The following is a 23,969-nucleotide window of genomic DNA, read 5'->3' as shown; positions in this document are numbered from 1 at the left end:
AAATGGCACCCCACTCCAGTACTCTTGCCTGGAAAATCCCATGGACGGAGGAGCCTGGTAGGCTCCAGTCCATGGGGCCGCTGAGTCGGACACAACTGAGCGACTTCACCTCACTTCACTTCATATAGTTGGACAGGGAAGGGATTATTTCTTTATGAAACTTTTTATTGGAAGTAGAAGGTAAAAGATAAAAGTTTCACTTAAGAAAATCCGTAACTGAACCATGGTGCATTTTTGTTTACTTGAAAGCTATATGTTATCAAGTGCAAGCAGACGCTTTTACAGACGAGTTCATTTGTTCACAAATAGAAGCACAAAAGTGGAAAATGTCTTGGTTGACTTGGGGGAAGCTCCAGGGTTTATTCAAAGTTTGTATTTATTGTTGAGGTACAAAATTGTTAAAGGGCATTTGGATCATGGGGAAAGATATCCTTGGAAGTACTTTTCAAAGGGTCATTGGAATAGAAAAACAGAAATTATCTGAATTCATTTCTAGATGACCTTCTATGCTACTTTCCTTGATTCAGTTGAACAAATGTATGTTGAATGCTTGTCCCTTCAAGGCAGAGCAGTGCCTTCTCCTTCTCAGACCGATTTGGCAACTTGGTAAGTAAGCCTTTTAGGAAATATGCCCAGCTTCAGTGGGCCCACTGTACTTGCTTCCTTGGGCTGCTATTAAAAAAGTTATCACAAACTAGTGGCTAAAAGTGACAGAAATTTATTCTTTCATAGTTCTAGAGGCCAGAAGTCTAAAATCAAGGTGCTGCAGGACACAACCCCCGCAGGCTGGAGGGGAAATCCCTCTCTTCCTTGCCCAGCTTCTGGGGACTGCCATCACTCCTTGGCTTGTGGCTACATCGCTCTAGTCTCTGGCTCTGTGGTCGCAGGGCTTCCCCTCTGTCCCTGCCATATCTCCCTCTGCTTCGCTTTTGTCAGGACTTATGACAGCATTTCAGGTGCACTGGGAAGATGGACGATCCACGGGAACCTCTCTACCCTTAAGATCGTTAACTTAATCACATCTGGAAAGTCCTCTTTTGCCATATAAGAACATTGATAGGTTTCAGAGACTGGGATATAGGAGCCATTTGGGGGCCACAATTCAGCCTGACATACCCAGGATCTTCCTTAACTATACCTGATTTCGTGGACATCCCCTGTCTGCTCTCTATCAGAACATGAGACATAGGTCCAGAAACAAAAAATGATTTGCTGAAGTTTTGAGCCAACTGCCTTAAAAGAACAGAAGTGACTCCATAATCCAGCCAGTATACCCAGGATAGGTGGTCTGGTAAGTTTTGAAGACCACCCTCTCAGTCTAGCCAAAGAGATCAGACAGCCGATCTGAAGATTTGGGGCAGCTCTCCTTCCCTGGTTCATCCCAGCTGAATGGATGAGTGGATGGGAGGTCATTTCATGGGTGAAGGGCAGGCTTATCCTACTGCAGTATCTGGGTACCCACAGCCAGCCTGAATTCCCTGGTGGGCCTCCCCACTAATGCTTTCATTCTCTCATCATCTTCTTTAGATGGAGCTTTGTACCACTTGCTCAGAAACAAGGTCTTCTGGGCACTCCCCTTCTCACTAGTCCTCTCCATGCAGTCTAGGGAGGTTTTTCCTCTACAGCCAGTGTAACAGCTAATCCTTCCCAGTTGCGTAAGAACTGAGAAACAATGAGACTATTTCAAGGCCCGCTGGCCTCCTTCCAGTAGCTGCTCAAGGTGTTTACTCTGGAAAAGGTACCGAGTTACACATCCCATCCTTTGTGTAAATTCTCCCTCACTTCCCGTGTTCCTTATGAAGCACCATTTCCTGTGGGCTCTGTGGGGGTGAGGTGGTGTTCTTCCAGGAGACAAGTGAACCTTGAAGTGTCTTCTCAGTGAGGCCTTGGAATGCAAGCCAGAGAATCGGAGGAGAGGATCCTTTGGGGTGGCAGTACAAGCATTTTGGGTTTTGTTTTATATCAGTTAGCTATGGGTGGAGTTTTGAGATCATTGCACAGAGGACCTAGTTAAAGAGTGGTCAGTTCTTCTCTCCCTGCCTTTTAAAAGAAGTAGCTATTTGTCCTTTTAACTTTTGTGGAGTCAGTTGGACTGTGACACATACCTTCATTTATTCCCATTAAAAATCAGTTATCTGGATCAAACTGCTATTAAACACAACTTCTTGGGTCAGTGTTTTCTGGTCTGTAGGTCATAGTCGTGCCCAAGGAAGTATTTCAGACAGTGCAAGGAGCAGCCGCCCTCTCCTCAGTCTCATTTAAAATTGGAAAATTAAGGATATTCCAGTGTCGTTTTTCAAAAATGCCTCTTACTTTGTTCAGAATTTGCAGTGCTCTGAAAAAGTAAGCAGTGAAATAGCTCCTACCTCCACTGCTAACCGCTTTTGAGATTAAGGTCAAAATTACCCTTCTCTTACCATTAGCCCCACCAATGCCCTTCACACAGTGAGATCTTTATGATGAAACTAGTATCCAAGGTAGACATGAATATTTAAGTAGTAAGGATAGTAGTAAAATCGGAGAAACTTCCGCACTGAGAATGTCTGCTGTGTGTCCTTTTACTGAAGAGATCCTGGGAGAACCAGAGTTAAACCAATGAAAGATGATGTAAATTGATATAAGCTGTCTTTTCATTTTCATTTTCGGTAGAAGCGTTCCATATCAAAAGCTTCTTGTTGCTATTCCCTTTAAAACAAAAACAAAGAAAATATTGAAAGGAATGGTTGGCAGGAGTGGAGATATCATAGAACACCTAAAGATTTGCAGAGGAGAGGTGTTTTGCCCACCAGGGAGGCCACCATGTCGTATTTTCATCCATCTTTAATGCTGATACTTAGGTCCCTGTAGTTAACTCATCTTATTATAGGTCACTGAACAACACACCCATGACAGCCTGAGGGGGTCTGCAGGTCTGTTTTAGGATGTGAAAGGCAGGAATGTACACCATTACACTAGAAGCTTGCATCCACGCTGCCTTGGATGAAGGGGCTGTGTGTGTGGACTCTGAAAAATGGGCATGGAAAGACACAGAGAGAGGCAAATGGAGAGGAACAGAGACCTAAAAGAGAAGAAGAGAGACCCAGTCACAGTCACTGTGGGAGAGAGACACATGGACCAGCCCACTCACAGATGGACTGTCTTCTCCCACTATATGTGACGTGGCTTGTCTGCCTTGGCTTTCCATAGGAAGCTTCACACTTCATCTGGGCTGGTTAGCATGCCCTTCATGGTTTCATCAGTCTTTCTTCTTGTCAGTAAGACATAATGGAGTGGCTCCTCCTTCAAACAGCAATGGTTGCTGTTGTGAAGAAGCTGCCTTGAAATGTGACTTCATGGGCTCTTCGTCTGCTTTCAATTATTCGGGACTAAAGAATCATGTATCTACCTATCTGTATGATTTCAACTTTTTTTTTTTTCCCTTTTTGGAATTTGCATTCTTTTTTATTTGCAAAAGGAACATATTCTTATAATAAATAAAATTCCAACATAGAGATAACATGAAAGATACCTTGATTTTTCAGCCCCAAGCTTTGTTCCCTCCCCAGAAGTAAGCAGAGTCACAAATTTGGAAGGTTCTTTCCAAATGTATGAATAATTTATCTATACACACACACACACACACACACACACACACACACACACACATATAACATATATATACCCAAAGAAGTATATAATTTTGTCTTGTGTGTGTGCTTGTTTTTACATAAGTGGTACTACACTGTTCACTCACACTGGTCCTATTCCATATCATTACATGGCTTACTACAAAAATATGGTTTTCATTTAATGGTATGTATTAGAGACTTCTCACGTTCAACTTCATATCATCTTCTTACATGTGCCTGTATGAGACTTTTTAGCACATCACATTGATATGTTTTCAGTGTGGAAAGATCCTGAATTATTCTTTCAATAACTTTCTGGAATAGACTGGCTCATATTTTGCTAGAGGTTTTTCTCTGTGAGAATGAGCTTTAGGGTTGGTTGGTTTCTTATTAACGTTTGTGATATCATTGTCAGGGTCTGATAAGGGACCTGGGAAATGAGTCAGGTAGCACTCCTACTTTTTTTTTTTAAATATCCTGGAAAAACATAGGTACACAGGATTTACCTTTTCCTCGAATATTTGGTAGAGCTCACCTGTAAAGCCATCTGGGCCTAATCTTTTGCTTTTTTTTCAATTTCTTCCAAGATCACTGGTGTGTTTAAGTGTTCTGTTCATTTGTTGAGCCAAATTTATTTTAAGTTTGAGAAACATCCACTTTACGTTTTTAAATATTTTGGTTAAAGTTACACATAGCATCTCTCACTGTGTTCACCTTCTCTTTGTATTTATACTTCACCTTCCATCATGGACATCGTTGAATTTATGGTTCTTCCTCGTCCTCCTTCCAACCCTCGTCCCTCTCTCTGTCACTCACATCAAAACCTAGGTATGTAATACATAGCTTGAAAACAATAAAACGATGATCAGTAAAAGTCACTTATTTTCTGAATATGCATATATTAGATCAAATCTGGCAGGTGACAGAGAAAGGGGTAGGGTAGGAAGGAGAACAAGGAACATGAAGAGTTGGACATGACTTGGTGACTAACAACAATTCCCATCTTTCGTTTCTAAGAAGTTTATAATTTCTGCTTTGACTACATGGTTTAACTCAAGAATTGTTCATAAGTGTGTGTGTAGGTTTATGTTTAATTTCTGTGTGTGTAGATTTTACACACTCTGTCACTGACTTCCCTGGTGGCTCAGACGGTAAAGTGTCTGCATACAATGCGGGAGACCCGGGTTCAATCCCTGGGTCAGGAAGGTCTCCTGGAGAAGGAAATGGCAACCCACTTCAGTATTCTTGCCTGGAAAATCCCATGGATAGAGGAGCCTGGTAGGCTACCGTCCATGGGGTAGCAAAGAGTCAGACACGACTAAGCAACTTCACTTGGCATTAAACTATACTGAATTGTCAGTAAGCATGGCCACTGTAATTTGTTTGTTTGTTTGTTTCTTTCTTTCTTCTAGACAGAGCTAGAACTTTAATTCCAGGTTAACCAGCTTTAATTCCAGGTTAACTTGTCTCCAGCAAGGAGACTGAAGGCAAGGCTCTGAAATGTGTCTTTGCAATCTGTAATTTCTGACTCCTGAAAAATACTGAGATTTTTCTCTGTGGCCTGATCATAGTTATATTGTTATATGTGTGGGGCAGTTGGGTACAAAGAGAGAATGAAGTAAAGATATATATGGGTATGACGCTAAATGCAGTAAGTAACATATTTAAATTATTTAAATATATTTAACTTATGTCAGCTTCATCAGGAAGCTTCCATAAGCCTCTTATCCTTCTCCGTCAGAGGGGAGACAGACTGAAAACCACAATCACAGAAATCTAACCAATCTGATCATATGGACCACAGCCTTGTCTAACTCAATGAAACTATGAGCCATGCGACGTAGGGCCACTCAGGACAGACGGGTCATGGTGGAGAGTTCTGACAAAACGTGGTCCCCTGAAGAAGGGGATGGCAAACCACTTCAGTATTCTTGCCTTGAGAACCACATGAACACTATGAAAAGGCAAAAAGATAGGACACTGAAAGATAAACTCCCTAGGTCGTGGGTGCCCAATATGCTACTGGAGATCAGTGGAGAAATACCTCCAGAAAGAATGAAGAGATGGAGCCAAAGCAAAAACAACAACCAGTTGTATGTGACTGGTGATGGAAGTAAAGTCCGATGCTGTGAAGAGCAATATTGCATAGGAACCTGGAATGTTAGGTCCATGAATCAAGGCAAATTGTAGGTGGTCAAACAGGAGATGTCAAGAGTGAACACTGACATTTTAGGAATCAGCAAACTAAAATGGACTGGAAAGAGAGAATTTAACTCAGATGACTATTATATCTACTACTGTGGGCAGGAATCCCTTAGAAGAAATGGAGTAGCCATCATAGTCAACAAAAGAGTCTGAAATGCAGTACTTGGATGCAATCTCAAAAATGACAGAATGATCTCTGTTCTTTTCCAAGGCAAACCATTCAATATCACAGTAATCCAAGTCTATACCCCGATCGCTAATGAAGTGAAACAAAGAAGCTGAACGGTTCTCTGAAGACCTACAAGACCTTCTAGAACTCACACCCCAAAAAGATGTCTTTTTCATTATAGGGGACTGGAATGCAAAAGTAGGAAGTCAAGAAATACCTAGATTCACAGGCGAATTTGGCCTTGGAGTACAGAATGAAGCAGGGCAAAGGCTAACAGAGTTTTGCCAAGAAAACTCACTGGTCATAGCAAACACCCTCTTCCAACAACACAAGAGAAGACTCTACCCGTGGACATCTCCAGATGGTCAATGCCGAAATCAGATTGATTATAGTCTTTGCAGCCAAAGATCAGAAGCTCTATACAGTCAGCAAAATCAAGACTGGGAGCTGACTGTGGCTCAGATCATGAACTCCTTATTGCCAAATTGAGATTTAAATTGAAGAAAGTAAGGAAAGCCACTAGACCATTCAAGTGTGATCTAAATCAAATTCCTTTCGATTGTACAGTGAAAGTGGCAAAAAGATTCAAGGCATTAGATCTGATAGAAAGGGTGCCTGAAGAACTATGGATGGAGGTTCATCACATTGTGCAGGAGGCAGGGTTCAAGACCATCCCCAAGAAAAAGAAATGCAAAACAGCAAAATGGTTGTCTGAGGAGGCCTTAGAAATAGCTATGAAAAAAGAGAGGCAAAAGGCGAAGAAGAAACGGAAAGATAACCCATTTGAATGCAGAGTTCCCAAGAATAGCAAGGAGAGATAAGAAAGCCTTCCTCAGTGATCAATGCAAAGAAATAGAGGAAAACAACAGAATGGGAAAGACTAGAGATCTCTTCAAGAAAATTAGACATACCAAGGGAACATTTCATGCAAAGATGGGCACAATAAAGGACAGAAATGGTATGGACCTAACAGAAGCAGAAGATATTAAAAAGAGGTGGCAAGAATACACAGAAGTACTATATAAAAAAGATCTTCACGACCCAGATAATCACGATGGTGTGATCACTCACCTAGAGCCAGACATCCTGGAATATGAAACCAAGTGAGCCTTAGGAAGCATCATTATGAACAAAGCTAGTAGAGGTGATGGAATTCCAGTTGAGCTATTTCAAATCCTAAAAGAGGATGCTGTGAAAGTGCAGCACTCAATATGCCAGCAAATATGGAAAACTCAGCAGTGGCCACAGGACTGGAAAAGGTCAGTTTTCATTCCAGTCCCTAAGAAAGACAATGCTAAAAAATGCTCAAACTACCACACAATTGCATTCATCTCACATGCTAGCAAAGTAATGCAGTAATGCTCAAAATTCTCCAAGCCAGACTTCAACAGTAGGTGAACCATGAGATTTCAGATGTTCAAGCTGTATTTAGAAAAGGCAGAGGAACCAGAGATCAAATTGCCAACATCTGTCGGATCATCGAGAAAGCAAGAGAGCTCCAGAAAAACATCTACTTCTGCTGTATTGACTATGCCAAAGCCTTTGACTGTGTGGATCACAACAAACTGTCATCCACAGTTCTTCAAAAATCCACAAAGTTGTTAAAGTGATGGGAATAACAGACCACTTGACCTGCCTCCTGAGAAATCTGTATGCAGGTCAAGAAGTAGCAGTTAGAACTAGACATGGAACAACAGACTGGTTCCAAATTGGGAAAGGAGTACGTCAAGGCTGTATATTGTCACCCTGCTTATTAAACTTATATGCAGAGTACATCAAGAGAAATGCTGGACTGGATAAAGCACAAGCTGGAATCAAGATTGCCGGGAGAAATATTAAGAACCTCAGATATGCAGATGACACCACCATTATGGCAGAAAGTGAAGACCTAAAGAGCCTCTTGGTGAAAGTGAAAGAGGAGAGTGAAAAAGTTGCTTAAAACTGAACATTCAGAAAATTAAGATCATGGCATCCAGTCCCATCACTTCCTGGCAAATAGATGGGAAAACAGTGGAAACAGTGACAGAGTTTACATTTTTGGCCTTCAAAATCACTGCAGATGGTGACTGCAGCCAGGAAATAAAAAAATGCTTGCTCCTTGAAAGAAAAGCTATGACCAACCTAGACAGCTTTTTAGAAAGCAGAGACATTACTTTGCCAACAAAGATCTGTCTACTCAAAGCTATGGTTTTTCCAGTAGTCATGTATGGATGTGAGAGTTGGACTACAAAGAAACCTGAGCACCTAAGAGTTGATGCTTTTGAACTGTGGTGTTGGAGAAGACTCTTGAGAGTCCCTTGGACAGCAAGGAGATCTAACCAGTCCATCCTAAAGGAAATCAGTCCTGAATATTCATTGGAAGGACTGATGCTGAAGCTGAAACTCCAATACTTTGGCCACCTGATATAAAGAACTGACTGATTGGAAAAGACCCTGATGCTGGGAAAGATTGAAGGTGGGAGGAGATGGGGACGACAGAGGATGAGATGGTTGGATGGCATCACCAACTCAATGGACATGAGTTTGAGTAAACTCAAAGGAGTTGGTGATGGGCAGGTATGCTGCAGTCCATGGGGTTGCAAAGAGTTGGACCTGGCTGAGTGACTGAATTGACTGACTGACTGAGTCATTTAAGTTGTTTTGTTAAATTTCTGTGTGTGATAGTCAGATCATCAGTAGTTTTCCGTTCATTTCTGAGAATTGTTTTCTGTTTGTGACTTTGCCGTTTTTTCTTTGTATTTTCAGTTTTTCAGTAGATACTTTGATGCTCTGTGGTCACATGATTAATATTAATAACTTTTAAATAATTTTTATCACCCCTTTTCTTCATATGACTTCTCATTGTCTCTGTCTTTTTTTCCTTGAAGTGTATTTTGTCTAATATTATTGTTACACCTGCTCCCTTCCTAACTTGTGTCTGTTATATCTTCCTTTCCTCCCTTTATTTTTAAACTTCCTATATAGCTTTTATTTCATAAATATTTCTGGTAAACGACTATAATGCTTCCTAATTTGAAAGACTCTTTTGTAAATGAATTTAACAAATTCATGTTTATTAGAATTAGTAATATATTGTCATTTTACTTTGTGTTTCCTGGTTATTGTTTGTTCTTCTTTTTTCCCCTTCCTTTCCGACATATTTTTTCTTTTTAATGGAGGCTCACATTTCTTTGTTCTGTTTTTCTCTCTTATTAACGTGGAAGTTATACTTCGCATTTTAAATTTTCTGTTAGGAAAATTCTTAAATTTTTAACACTCATAATTGATCTTCTATTTTTCTGCCAATATCTAGAATTTTAACTACCTGTATTTCACCCCCTAAAGTGCTTTTGTCACCCTTTGTTCCATATTTCCTTCCCTCCAGTACCTCTTGTATCGATGTAATCTGAGATTTGGATGCTAGATTGTAATTTCTTTATCTTTCTCTTATATTTTTATTTTTACTTTTTGTATAAGACATAAGACTAAAGAGTAAACTCTGTCTTTTTAAAACTCTTCTGTCTTTCTTCCTTCCAACCTTACTTCCTATATCTCCTATTTCTAAGTTTTTTTTTCTTCTTGACAGAATATATGATACGTTAAATCTTTTAGATTAGTTTCACCTCAAGATATATTTAGTTGTGTGTATCTTCCACTACCATTTATACCGCCAGCATCACTCGATTTTCTTCATATTGAGGACACAAATGTCAGATTTCAGAAATGTTCTTCTACTGTTGCTTTAATTATTCCCATCCTTCTGTTGGCTTTCTTTAAGTTCTTCTGTCAGGTGGTCTTTGAAGCTTCTGTTTCCATTTTCCACCAAAGACAAAAAAAGAAAAGTAAATGATAAGGAAGTTATAATCTAGCATCAAAATCCAGGATTATATCTATATAGGAGGTGCTGGAGGGAAGGAAATAGTGAATGAAGGGAAATAGAAAACATTTTAGTGTGTTCAATATTTTAAATTCCAGATATTGGCAGAATAGAAGATCTATGTGTGTTAAAAATTTAAGAATTTTCCTAATAGAAAATTAAAAAAAAATAAAACTTGCAAATGATAAGAGGGAAAAATAGAATAAAGAAATATGAGCCCCCTTTATAAAGAAAGCAGATAAAAGGTATGAGGAAAGAGAGAAAAACAGTTTAGTGCAGGCTTATAGAACCACTCGCTCTTTGCACCCTACCTATCCTATGTATAGGTTTAGGTGTGTGTGTGTGTGTGTGTGTGTGTGTGTGTGTTTCATCCAAAGGCTCCAAATTTTATGTATAAAATTATAGGATTTGAAGAGCAAAGGGGAAGCCTCCCAAATGATCACCTCTGTTATTTCTTCATATTATTTCTTTAGGTGTAGCAACCAGGACAAGGGGATTCAGGGTCAGATGAAGAGAAGAAGGAAAAAAAAAACAAAAGTCAATTAAGGGACTTAGTCTATGTGTATGAAGCAAAGCTTTTGCAAACACATAAATATCAAGTGATTAACCTTTGCTCTGCACTTGTTTTTTTAATTGTGTACACTCATTATATATTCTTTTTCATTTTCAGGTCTTGACTGTAATCATGGCTAAACCTTATGAATTTAATTGGCAGAAGGAAGTTCCTTCCTTTTTGCAAGAAGGAGCAGTTTTTGACAGATATGAAGAGGTAAAGGAGTGTTATTAATCTTTTCTCTCAAAACATTATGATTTTTTCATTTTAATTTAATTACAGTATTGAGTAAATAGTATTTGACATAAGTGAGAACATCTTGGAGATTTATAAGTTGGAATAGTTGGAAAGAGTCAAAGTTATGAGATATAACAATGATAATAATAGTATAATTTATTGAGCACTGTCTCTGTGCCAGCTATAATAAGGATGATGACAGTATAAATTATCATGTGCTCACTGTGTGCCAGAAAACTTTCTAAGCACTTCCTGTGTATTATTTATTCAGCTCCTTACAATAACCTTATTAGGTCATTGCCACAGTTATGCTTATTTTACAGATGGGTTTCATGGAGTAATGGTTATTGCTTAATGAAGTGCTTCGGGCATTCTTTCGTCATAAAACTTTCTATTTGTCATAAATGTAATAGCGATCAGACTTTGTGCTGGTCACTTGCTTTGCTCGTCTCATTTATACAGATCAGTCTGACCAAAGCTTTGCATACTTCTGCTTCTACCATTTATTGCATGTGCCCTTGTGAGGTGGCGGTGGCTCCCGACTTTGTAGAAAACAGGGGCTTGGGTTCACCAGTCTATTCAGAAAGTTTAGGTAGGTGAGTGGAAGCCTTCTTTGCATTGTTAATATGTTGATTTTCTTAGATTTTACTTGAATTTGAAGTGACTTGGGGAGGGATATGTGATGAAACTGTATTACCTCTATGGTGAAGTAAGATGCAAAACTTGTTCAGACTTCATGTAGAGTCAGAATTGGTTCCTTTCAAAATCCATGGAATATATTATGTGTGGCCTCCCAGGGCTTCAGATCCTTGGCTTTTTTCATGAGGTCTGCGGGCTGACACAACTCAGTAATTTGTCGACTTTGTTTTTCCACAGTGTGTAGCATGATGCTCTCTAGGTTTGTACCATAGTTGCTTTGTGTAAACAAAATTGAGGAAAGAAAAGGATGGACTCAAATGTGGTCAGCGTACTCTGTACTGAATCAGCATATTGGGGTGACAGTTACTTATATGACTGAAGCTTTACTGCTTCTCTAAAAGAAAGCTAACCTCATTCTGCTATAAGAAGAAACAGAAAACAATTTTCTACCACCTGGAGGTAACCACTATTAACTCTTTGGTAGTTTTTTTCTAATCTTTTTCTATTCTCTTTTTTTTTCCCCCTCTTCCATCATTATAGAGTAATCTTTTGAAAATGTAAATCAGAACCTCTTCTTCCTCTATTTAAAATGCTTCCATGACTCTCTGTTGTATAATAGGATGAAAGAAATGAATCAGAATGAAATACAAGGCCTTCCATAATTTGACTCCTACCTGATTCTCCAATCTTGTTCCCCACTAGTTTGCTACACACATTCTTGTTTTTAACACTAACAATACACTTACAATTTCCCCAATGAACTATTCTATTTCATTCTTTGTATATACTGCTGCCTTTTCCTGAAATGCACTTATCCCTTCTTGTTTCACTGGCAAACTCCTATTCATCCTTCAGAACCCAAAGGAGAAATCTTTACTCATTAATATCTTCCTTGACCCATTCAATAAGAATTGATCATTCCGCTGTGATACCTCTAATGTACCCTTGCACATATTACACTGTACTCACCTTTTTACTTAATTTTTTCATCTCTGCAGTGTACCCTGAGTTTCTTGAGGTCAAGGGCCATATTTTACTTATCATTTTCTCTCCAGGGACTAGCAGAATGCCTGCAGCTGCCAAATTCATTGTATATGTCTAATATCTAATGTCAAAAGGGATTTTAGATATAATTGATCCCAACCCAGTCTGGTTTTATTATAGTTTGTACATTTTCTTGATAATTGAAAAGGTGAGAGGACATAGTAATTCCTGAGATCTATATGAAAATCTGTACTTCAACACATTTAACATATCATATCACATTTTCATCTTTTAGACTAAAAATTATCAGTATCAACAATTTGATATAGTTCAAACCTGAAGTGAAAAAGTGAAAGTTGCTCAGTTGTATCCGACTATTTGCGACCCCATGGACTGTATAGTCCATGGAATTCTCCAGGCCAGAATACTGGAGTGGGTAGCCTTTCCCTTCTCCAGGGGATCTTCCCAACCCAGGGATCAAACCCAGGTCTTCCGCTTTGCAGGCAGATTCTTTATCAGCTGAGCCACCAGGGAAGCCCGAGAATACTGGAGTGGGTAGCCTATCCCTTCTCCAGCGGATCTTCCCGACCCAGGAATCAAACTGGGGTCTCCTGCATTGCAGTTGGATCCTTTACCAACTGAGCTATGAGGGATGCCCACGAAGTAAATTCACTTGCCTAGTTTTGTCCACTTCTCACACCTTGGCAAAGAAAGCCAAGAGTAGCTTGGATCCATTTCCAAGCTTTCTCCCAGGTATGCCAGGTCTAGACTGAGTGCCCGTGCCACCACGATGATGGCAATTGCCCTTCATTGTGAGCTGACAAGAGACAGCTCTCCCTGAATCTGTTAGAGTATCCCAAAAGATTTGCAGTTTTCTTAGGCAGTTTCCCAGGCTCTGAAAACCTATAGAATAATTTAAAAATACTTCCTGGCTTTCAATTCCTCAGATAAGGTCATTTTGTAGAGATTAAATGTAGTCACTGGCTGAGTGTTTCTTTTGTTGTCATATAAGCAGAAACCTATTAGAGAAAAAGTACTTTTTTTTTAAATAAATTGTAATGTGATTTGATAAACTGGAAGTTTATCATCATCCAATCATTTTTATTTCTCATGAAGGTTTTTTTGTTTTGGTTATTAATCATCACAACTCACTTATATTTAGAAAATACTGATGACTTGCACTTCTAAAGGCATTTGCTTTTTTCCAAGTTCCTCTGAAAATGAGATAAAGCTAGAGAAAAAGAAATCTTAACAAGTATTAAATACAATCTCATTAAGCTTTCAACTGTCTTTAGTGCTATTTTACTAGGATGACAAGTAAAAAAATTTTAGCTTCGTAAATTAAATATATCTCTTCATGAAACGTATAAAATTGTTGTTAACCTTAAAAATAAGTTATTTTACCAGCAAAAATGTGTTTATTTAGGAATGGCAGAGGAATTGCAATTTGAGACAAACAAGCTATATTAAAAGCCATTGACAAGGGGGCTTCCCTGGTGGTTCAGTGGTTCAGACTTTGCCTTCCAAGGTAGGGGATGCTGGCTCTATCCCTGGTCAGGAAACTATAGTCCCACATGCCATGTGGCCAAAAATCCAAGAAACATGAAATGGAAGAAATATTGTAACAAATTCAATAAAGACTAAAAAAAAGCCATTGACAAGTCCAGCTCATGAAGGAGGGGAACAGTATTGTAGAGAGAAAAAGGAAGTTGGGAAGGGTTATTTTGAATAAAAGTCCACTGGGGAGAAAAGTGCCATGAGGGAAGTGGCTGCTGCTCACGGGCTGATCTGCTGGGCTGGTTGACTTCTGGTAGGAGAGGCCATGTAACATTTTTCCCTTTTGGGGGGCCTGTATTTATTTGATGGTTCTTTCCAGTGATGATTCTTCTCTGTAACTGATAATTCTGAGGCAGTTTCCCAGGCTCTGGAAGTCTAGAGGATAATTAAAAAAGACTTCCTGGCTTTCAGTTCCTCAGAGAAGGTCATTTCAAAGAGGTTAAATGTAGTTACATCCAGTGGTAGCTTGTGAGAGCTCCTCCTCCTGGCCTCCCAACTCCGTTTTAGTGAGGTTTCCCTTAATTAATGTTCAAATCAGAAAACCAAAGAGTGTTTCAAACAGACTGTAGCCAGTTTTTCTTATTACAATTGAGCCTTGAACAACACAGGTTTGAACATGAACAACTTCATGGTGCACTTTTACACAGATTTTTTTTTCAATAAATACTTACCATTTGTTGTTGTTTAGTTCTAAGTTGTGTCCAACTCTTTGCAACCCCATGGGCTGTAGCCTGCCAGGCTTCCCTGCCCATGGGATTTCCTGGGCAACAATACTGGAGTCAGTTGCTATTTCTTTCTCCAGGGGATCTTCCCTACCCAGAGATCAAACCCACATCTCTTGCATCTCCTGCATTGGCAGATGGAGTGTTTCCCACTCCGCCACCTGGGAAGCCCAAAACACCTACCATAGAACCTTGCAGTCCTCAGATGGCTGAATCTACGCATGTGAAACAGCAGATATGGAGGCCTGACTGTAAAGTTATAGTCAGATTTTTTTATTGCACTGAGGTTGGCACCCCTAAAATCCCATGTTGTTCAAGGGTCAACTATATTTTCCTATCTTGTAAGAGTTGGTTCTTTGGAGCCACAGCCATTAAAATATTCAAGGCAATAAAATATAAATAGATAAGGTTTGTTTCTACAGTTTTTTGCCTGAACAGCAGTGAGAAATGACAACTGACAGCAAGTGGGAGGAATAGAAATTAGAGAAAACACAACCTGATCATCCCAAAAACGCCACAGCAAAGGGGCCTTTTGTGAAGGAAGGGGTGAATGCCTTCAGCACCATATGGCAGCTAACGTTATCATGATGGCCCAAAGGATCAGGTAAACATTCAGTTGTGTTCCACGTATTGGTTTAAAGAAGGCAGGAAAGTGTTCAAATCAGTGGGTGAGCATTCACCAGGTCAGATTAAAAAAATAAAAATACTTACTAAGCACTGTTTTAAAAATATGTATTCTTTTGACAAGAAATGTAACCAGTGCAGCTGTATTTAAGTATTATTTTATTATTTCTGCTGAAGGATTTCTTTTGAGGTAGCCCCAAATTTCAGAAACTGCAGCCTGTGTTGTAGCCTCTGATTGTATTCTCATGCTGCTTCAGAAGCTCTTTTTATCTAACTTTACTTGACTTTTACATTACTTACATGAAAAACCTGTTTTGTTTTCTAAGTAATGCAACAAGTGATGCAAAAATATTCGGAGATGTTTCTCTTGCAGAGGAGAGAAACGGCAGTGCACATGCAACCATGTGTTTCTAATTCCGCTGGCTTCCCTTTCATGTCGTTATTAGGCTGAAGACCCCATCTCCTGGCTATGAGGACCCTCCTCAGCCTTTCCTAGAATTCCTAGGTACTTACAGCATCCTTGAAATACTCATCTCCTCAATGCCTTCATTTTTATTATTATTACTCTTGAGTGTAGCATCTGATCTACTTTATTTTTTAACTTTTTTGGCCTGTACTGTGCCTCATGCAGGATCCTATTTCCCCAAACAGGGACAGAACCCACGCCCTCTGCAGTGGACGTAAGGAGTCTCACCTGCTGGGCCACTGGGAAAGTCCCTCCTAAATGCTTTCTTGTCCCTCTGTTCCCAGGACTGTTCCCTGCTCTAGTTTATTTCTCTCCCTAAACACATTACGTCACCTCAGGAACAAAGATGCTATGTGAAATAGGCCTTTAAACATGTATATTATCATATGTGAAACAGAACACCATTCCATGTTCGATGCATGTGACAAGGGCTCAGGGCCGGGGCAATGGGATGATCCAGAAGGATGGGATGGGGAGGGAGGTGGGTGGGGGGTCCAGGAAGGGGAACACATGTAAACCCATGGCTGATTCATGTCAATGTATGGCAAAAACTATTACAATATTGTAAAGTAATTAGCCCCCAACTAAAATAAATAAATTTATAAAAAAAAAAAAAAGAAGAAGACAATTCAAGGGTCTTCTGTGGTGGTCTAGTGGCTACAACGCCACACTCCCAATGCAGGCGGCCCAGGTTCAATCCCTGGTCGGGGAAGTAGCTCCTGTATGCCATAACCAAAGATCCCACGTGCTGTGACAAAAAGATCCTCCATGCCACAACTAATACCTGACTAATTTTAAAAAACAAATATTTTCTAAAACATTTTCAAAATAAATTAAAAAGAAGACAATTCAACTGTTAAACAGGGTAATGATATGTTTAAATGAGAGCTGCAAATTTCTTAAAAATTAGGTGACAAGGGCATTAAAGTTATATTTTCTTTTTCTGAGCTACAGGTCTGGGATGTTTTTCAGTTGATAATAAAGTTTTCACTCCTGCAAAAAAAAAAAAAAAAAAGAAATAGGCCTTTATTAAAGATTCGGTGGGAGCAGAGGTGAATTCCAGCACACAACAGGACACAGTAGAGATCCTGAGGGATGAATTTCAGTCAGGCCGACAGCTGTCTCTGTCATCGCCTTCTTTTTCGCCCTGCTCTTCCAAGAGACCTGTCTCTGTTTCTTTTCTTTCACTTTTTGATCTCTCCCTCGGAATCCTTTTCTAATTCATAATTCACCCTTTTCCTTTTTCCCCATATGAAATTCATCTTCTCCAAATGAAAAAAGCAAAAACACCCTCTCAAACCAAGGAGGAACATGGGAAATTCTGGTCCCTTCTCACCCTGCACAATGTGGCTCCCTGTCCAGTTCAAACTCTTGCGTTCAGACTATTGTGAGACCTCCTGTTTGCATAATCTTGAAAGAGAACAGATGTACTTAAAGAAACCAAAAGTTTGAAGACATTTATCCCTTGAAAGCAAAGTGGTCTGTTGTCCTTCTTGAGAAGTGGTCACCAGCAGAAATTTGCAATGATGGACAGGGTCTGTATCCTGGCTGCTGTTACCACATGTTAAGAGGATTGTGATACATGGTTGGTAATCTCAGGGTTTTCCCCTCCTGTTTGCGGCTGTCATTTAGTTGCTAAATTGTGTCCAACTCTTTGTGACCCCATGGACTGCAGCCCCCCAGGCTCCTCTGTCCATGGAATTCTCCAGGCAAGAATACTGGAGTGGGTTGCCATTTCCTTCTCCAGGGGATCTTCAAGACCCTGGGTCTCCTGCTTGGCAGGTGGATTTTTTACCACTGAGCCACCTGGGAAGCCCCTTTCCCTCCCAACCCAAGCACAAAATCTAGACTGTACTTATTTTTCTTAGAGTGCAATAGTTTCTCTTTAGCAAAATTAACTTAGTTTGGCATTTGAAAAAAACAAAAAAATGTGGCCAGCGGGACTGAGGAACTGAGTTTATTAATCTTAATGTTAATTAAAATTTACATAGCTACATGTGGCTGGTGGCTATCTTATTGGACAGCACAATTTTCTAGACAATCAACTCAAACTACAGGCAGATTTTAAAATACCATCCTCTTTTCCCAACACACAGAAGGAACTCTCAGTTCACTTAATTGGAATCTACAATTTCATCAGCCATTTCTTCTCAGTGGTAGCCGGAGCAGAGATTTAAATGTCTTATTAGATGACTTCCCTCAGCTGCCACTCTCCCCACATCCCAGATCCCAGCGTGGGTTGGGCCGCCCTTTTCCTCACCTAGGGACTTTGCATCTGAGGCAAGCTGCCCAGATGGAGTGCCTTTTCTGGCTAAGCCTTGGTGTTTATTAGCCCCTCCTACTGAAACCCTCAACAACCTCCCCTGCACACATATATCACAACTACTGCTAGGAAAACAGAAACAGTTAAGGCAGTTGCCAATCCCAGAGGAATATGGAAGTGCTGGATCAACAGAAGCTGAAGTAGGGCTGAATGAAACAGGCTGAATGTGGCCTGTTTCCAAGGCAGCTCTGAAACCAAGCTGTAGGCCTCAGGGATGCTCCCAAAGGCCCAGGCAGCCTGCACACCCTAGGCTGTCCATTACTGCAGCAAGGAGTCGTCCAAGTGTAATGTTCAAAAAGCTAAAAACACCACCCTCACAGAAGGTACTTTGACTTGCAGATTTATTTAGCTCTTCAGTGACGACACTAGCAGGAGGATAAAGCTAATTGTGAGAGCACTGGAGGAAGAGAGACAAGGCATTTTGTCAGGCAGATGCTAAACCAGTCACTGCCCTGTGCTGTGCTAAGTCACTTCAGTCGTGTCCAACTCTGCAGCCCTATGGACTATGGCCCCCCAGGCTCTTCTGTCCATGGGATTCTCCAGACAAGAATCCTGGAGTGGGTTACCATTTCCTTCTCTGGGGATCTTCCCCACCCAGGGATTGAACTGGTGTCTTTTAAGTCTTTGCATTGGCAGGTGGGTTCTTTACCACTAGCGCTACCTGGGAAGCCCATGTCCCTGCCTTAGAGAACAATAAATTTCCTGGACTAAACTGGTGGACCAGTGGTTAAGACTTCACCTTCCAACACAGGGGATATGGGTCCACTTCCTGGTTGGGAAGCTAAGATCCCACACGCCTCATAGCTAAGGAACCGAAACATAAAGCAGAGACAATACTGTAACAAATTCAATAAAGACTTTGAAAATGGTTCACATAAAAAAAAAAGGGGATGTTCTTCTATAGAAATAAATCATCCTTGGAGAGGCCCTCTAGACATTGCTCTTGTAAAATATGTAAAGGATATTAATACATAGCCATCTTTTTATCTCATTCTCAGGTTTTGGATAGTTTAAACTGAATTGTACCCACAGAGTCAGGATATCTGGCTCAAAATGTAGAAAATGGAATTGTAGCCTATTACTTATATTTACAGTGATGGATACTTACAGAGTCATGATAATGATAATAACAATTACAGTTACATTCATTGGTCTTTCGATGCTTAGAGTCAACCTAACAGGAGACATGATATTTAATTATTATTGACAGAACAGAATGAAAAAAAATCTGTTAACTTTGTCTGTGCAAAGTAAGTGTACAGACTGATCTTGGAAAGTAGAACTAGTTGGAGTCAGAGGAAAAACTGGAGGCTTAATAGTCTCAGTGGGAGGAAATGTTGATAGTTGATGGTGCATGAAATAGAGATTTGTGTCCATTATTTACAGCCAATCACAAAACCAACTATAGTATAATCTCACATTGGGAAAGGGGAGGAGAAGTAGGGAAATGAGTTAAATGGAGTTCCATTTCTGACATTTCATCCTCAGGAACCTATCACTACTTGTGCCTGGTAGATGATTAGCTCAGTTATTGGCTGCATCCTGCTGTCTTCAGATGCCAGGCCATGCTAGAATTGGACATTTAAAACAAAACAAAGAATGTGGCATGTCACTGTTCCACCCTCTGAAGTGCACCCCGACGGCTCGTTCTTGACGTCACCGGCCCTCGGCGTGTGGCCCTCGGTGTCCTTCCAGCCTCAGCCCCGCTCTCCCTGGCAGTCACACTGTGATAGGGAAGTAGTGGGTTGTGCTTCTTGTGGGGCCAGGAGACCACCTGGGCAGTGGGTCTGTGGGACTGAGGAGACCTCAGAGAGCAAGCCCCCTTTGGTTTGGGTGAGTCCATCAGTGGATCAAAGCACAGCTGAGATGAGGGAAGGGTCCACTGTTGTGCAGGGGCCTGGGTGTGGGATGCAGGGGGTGATTTGCGCAGCTGCTGTCGGGAAGGGTGAGGGCAGGAGCCACAGCTGCAGAGATGAGCAGTGTCCCCCCAGAAGTGCTCTACTCTCCAGAAAGGCACTGGCACTAGATCCTGAAAGCACTATGAATCGTTGTGTGTGTGTGTGTGTGTGTGTGTTTTAAGCAGGAAAAGAGTAAGGTCTGAACATGACTGGAAAGTGGATATGCCTGATTACTTGTGTCTGGGAGACTAGAGGTGGGATTGAATGACTGGCTGAACAGTCATTTAGACACATAGGACATCAGAGAAGAGGTTCAGGGTGGAAATGAATGAGAAGATTTCCTAACCCAGTGGATGTAGAAGGTGAGGAAGAGTAAGGAGTGTGAAACATGATTGGGATTTTTGTCCAAGAAGCTGGTGGGCTCTGATGCTGGCAAAGAGAAGGCCAGATAATGGGTAATTATGGATGTGCCAATGTGGTTCTTCCTAAAATGAACAAAACTTATCATTATATGTTCTGTTGTACCCAAGAAACGGTTTGCATATATAGAAATCACCTAGGTTTTAGTTAAAAATACACTGCTCAGAAAGGGAGTTGACAAACATAGTAAATTACCCAAGAGGGTGAACAAATGGAGACAGTCTGTTCCTTTCTCCATCTTCACTCCCAGGGCCATTGTTGGCATCCTGGCTGGAGTGGGCATCGTGGGTGGGGGCATGGTATAAACAGAAATCTGAGAAGTAGGCAGAAGCCTCATCATGTACAGCAGTTTTGAAAGTGTCATCCCCGAACAAGCATCATCAGCATCACCTAGAAGCTTATTACAAATGCAGACTCTAGAGACTCCCCTAGTGGTCCACTGGTTAAGAATCTGCCTGGCAATGCAGGGGACACCAGTTCAATCCCTGGCCGGGGAACTAAAATTCCACATGCTCCAAGCAACTAAGAGCCCATGCACCCAACACAGCCAAAAATAATGTTTTTTAAAAAAAAGAAATAAATGCAGATTCTCAGGTCCATCTCATAGACACTCTGGGGATGGGTACAGCAGCATACGTTTTAACAAGTCCTTCAAGAGACTTAGACACACACTTGAGTGTGAGACTCAGAGGCTGTAGGATGGGAGTGGGGAGCTTGGATTCTTTTCTGAGTGTTATGGGAAGCCATTTTCAACAAGGACTGATGTGATCTGGTTTACGTTCTGGTAACAGTTCAGCTGTGCAGAGAATGGATTTGTAAGGGGAGAGGGAGGGCACTCTGGGGATACAGAGTCAGGCTCGAGAACACCAGAAGTCTGATTTAAAGAAGATGAGTTGGAGTCTTAGTTCTTCCTCTTACTGGGTGTTTCTCCACAGGCAATTTTCTTCACATCTCGGTGCTAGAAAAGGGGAGCTAGGAAGGCAGATGTGTCTGAAGAGTGTCTGCTTCATCTGAGGAGTCTCTGATGTTACACCTGCCTGGCCTCACAGTTGTCATCTTGTCATCATCTTGGGACTTCTTCCCCATTTGATAAAAAAGGTGTGGCTGGAGCCTGAGCACTCAGGCCATTAATCAGGCTAGAACAAAGCTGCAGGAGCTAGTGTCAGCCAGGCTTTTTGCAAGAACACCCAGGCCCATTCCTTCCTCTTGACCAGCCTTTGAAACAACCATGCTGATGATGTCATTTGTGCTCTCAAACCCCTAGAGCTTAGAGCCCATTAGCAACCAGAGCAGGAGGTCTTTAATCAAAGGTCTGTATCATTTGGAAAGTTCTTGGAAGTAAGTAGACTTGAAGGCAAAAGACTCTGATTTGAGCCTTGACCCTGACATTTACAAGTTACAACCTTGGGCCAGTCCTTTCACTTGTCTCCATGGGCTTCTAAGAGTAGGAAATTGTGGGAAGGTAAGTACATGGTGAAACTAATGCAAGATCAAGGTATTTTAGTAAGGTTTGTGCAGACTCATCTTGGTGCTGACTTTCTGTCTTCTTCATGGCCACAAAACTCCCTGGAGCTAGGCTCCATGGAAGTCCTTATTTCTCAGAAGTTTTTGCTTTTAATTAGATGAGGGAAGCTCTGACAAGGCTTCTTTCTGCACCTGTTGATTTTCATTTGCTTTTGGCTCAGAATAATCCATATGCGAAGTGGCATATGTTGAGATGGCATGTTCTAACACCCTTCATGGTTTAAGACAGCAGCTGTTTATTAATATATAGTCTTTGATTCTGCGGGTCAGCCATCTGGGCTGGACTGGGCACACTCAAATGTTTGCTTGAAGGACCGTCTCATCTCTACCCTATCTGGTCTGTCAACCTCCTGCAAGCAGATGGGACAGGCTCTTTCCTGCTTGTTTCTGCTGCCTGCTCTAGACCAAAGCAGGTGGGGACCTTGGAAGGGGCTGCCAAGTCACCTCGCAAGGAGTGTGGTTTCAGGAAGTGGTGAAGGGGTGTGGCCCTCTCTGCAATCAACCACTGTTATCGTACGTAGTCTTTATGTAGTCAGTCATTTCACATTGGAAAGGCATAAAACAGGGGTAAGCACACTTTTTCTGAAAAGGGCCAGATATTATGTATTTTAAATTTTGCAGTCATACAGTCTTTGTCACAACTACTTTGTAGCGTGGAAGCAGTCACAGAACGTTCAACAATCCATAGATGAATGAATGGGCTAAGTTCCAAGAAAACTTTATTTTCAAAAGCAGGGGCTATAGTTTGCAGACACCTAGCTTAAAAGACAAATAAGGATACATAGGAATGAATAGCACATTAATTTTGATGGTCATGGTGATACTTTCAGTTTTGGGTAATTACTTTTAGCTCTATCATTTTCCCTTATGAATGCCTTATTCAATTTTCAGTTTAGTCATCCTCAATTTCTTTTTCTTTTCTCTGTAATTACATCAGCTTTTGCTGCACAATCAATTACTCTTGTCTTTCTTTTGTAAGATGCTGTAGTTTTTTTTGTTCGTCTCTGCCTACTCTTCTCACTTTTACATTTTTTCGCCTCTCTGTGGGGTTTCTTTGGGTTTATATTTCTTCATTTGTTCACTGAGGTGGAAGACAACTGTATTCTCTGGAGAAATAGAAGCATCTCACCCATGAAACAGCGTCTGAGTCAGTCTCATGTCAACCTCTAATACTGGAGATTCATGCTCTTCAAGGGCGTAGGAAGGACTTATTTATGGGAAGACGAGACACACGTCCACTAGGAAACTAGAGGAGGAAATCTGGGCTGGCATTTGATGTATAAGGAGCTGTTGAAAATAAAATGTACCAATACAACACAGGAAGAAATAAATCATAAGTATGTGAAGAGCGAACTCACTGGAAAAGACCTTGATGCTGAGAACGATTGAAGGCAGCAGAGGATGAGATGGTTGGATAGAATCACTGCTTCAGTGAGCATGAGCTTGGGCAAACTGCAGGAGATGGTGAGGGACAGGGAGGCCCGGTGTGCTGCAGACCATGGGGTTGTAAAGAGTCCAACACGACTTAGCAACTGAACAACAACAACAGAATAAAATATAAGGAGCTAGTTACTTAGGTTTCTAGAGTATCAGTGTGCTATGCTAAAGAACTTAGTTAAAATTTAGTGGCTAAAATGACACTGCTTGTTTATTTTTTTTAACCTGTTTTAAAATTGAAATATAGTTGATTTACAGTGTCATGTTAGTTTCTTGTGGACAGTGCTAGTTTTTTTGTTTGTTTGTTTGTTTGTTTTTTTGCTTTTTTCCCATCTGAAGTGTAAATAGGAAAGGGCACCGTGTTTGCTCCTTCAAGCCTTGTTTACGGCCGCAGGGGAGCAGGAGCTCAGTGTATGCCCTGCATCCTTTAATTAGGGTTGATAGGCTCAGCCTTGTGGTTCTCCAGGCTGATAGTGAAGGGGCCCCAAGGACATCCTGCCTGCATTCTCTTCCGGATGGCACTCTTTTCATGCGTGTGGCTTGGCCATTAAATTAATAAGAGTTTATCCAAGTGCAAACAAATAAACAGTCAAATGAAATATACAGCATATTTTAAAGTGAACCATTTTGAAGTCCCTTCTCAAGTAAGAAAATGGCATTTCTTTAAGCTCAATTTCTTGTGAATTCCCCCATCCTAAAAATGATGATGAATGTTTTTGTTGTTACTCTTGGTTTGGTTGTTTTTAA

At 40.8% G+C, this 23,969-nt stretch overlaps 1 protein-coding gene across 7 annotated transcripts in view; it reads left to right on the top strand.

The window, feature by feature from the left end:
• Positions 1-23,969, top strand: part of PLCB4 (phospholipase C beta 4) — a 478,321-nt gene that overhangs the window by 274,825 nt on the left and 179,527 nt on the right. For 6 of the 7 annotated variants that reach the window (XM_081559122.1, XM_081559119.1, XM_081559121.1 and 3 more), the window contains one exon: positions 10,509-10,607. In XM_081559122.1, coding sequence (XP_081415248.1) covers positions 10,524-10,607 — 84 coding nt within the window. In that variant the 5' untranslated portion in view covers positions 10,509-10,523. Of the gene's footprint in view, positions 1-527; positions 607-10,508; positions 10,608-23,969 lie in introns of all 7 variants that reach the window. The other variant, XM_081559115.1, reaches the window with a different exon arrangement.

This window comes from Giraffa tippelskirchi, chromosome 13 (assembly GCF_054371585.1).
Source record: "Giraffa tippelskirchi isolate mGirTip1 chromosome 13, T2T-mGirTip1v1.2.pri, whole genome shotgun sequence".
NCBI lineage: Eukaryota > Metazoa > Chordata > Mammalia > Artiodactyla > Giraffidae > Giraffa > Giraffa tippelskirchi.
The sequence above is the reverse complement of the archived record's forward strand: the minus strand, read 5'-3'. Positions and strand labels throughout refer to the sequence as shown.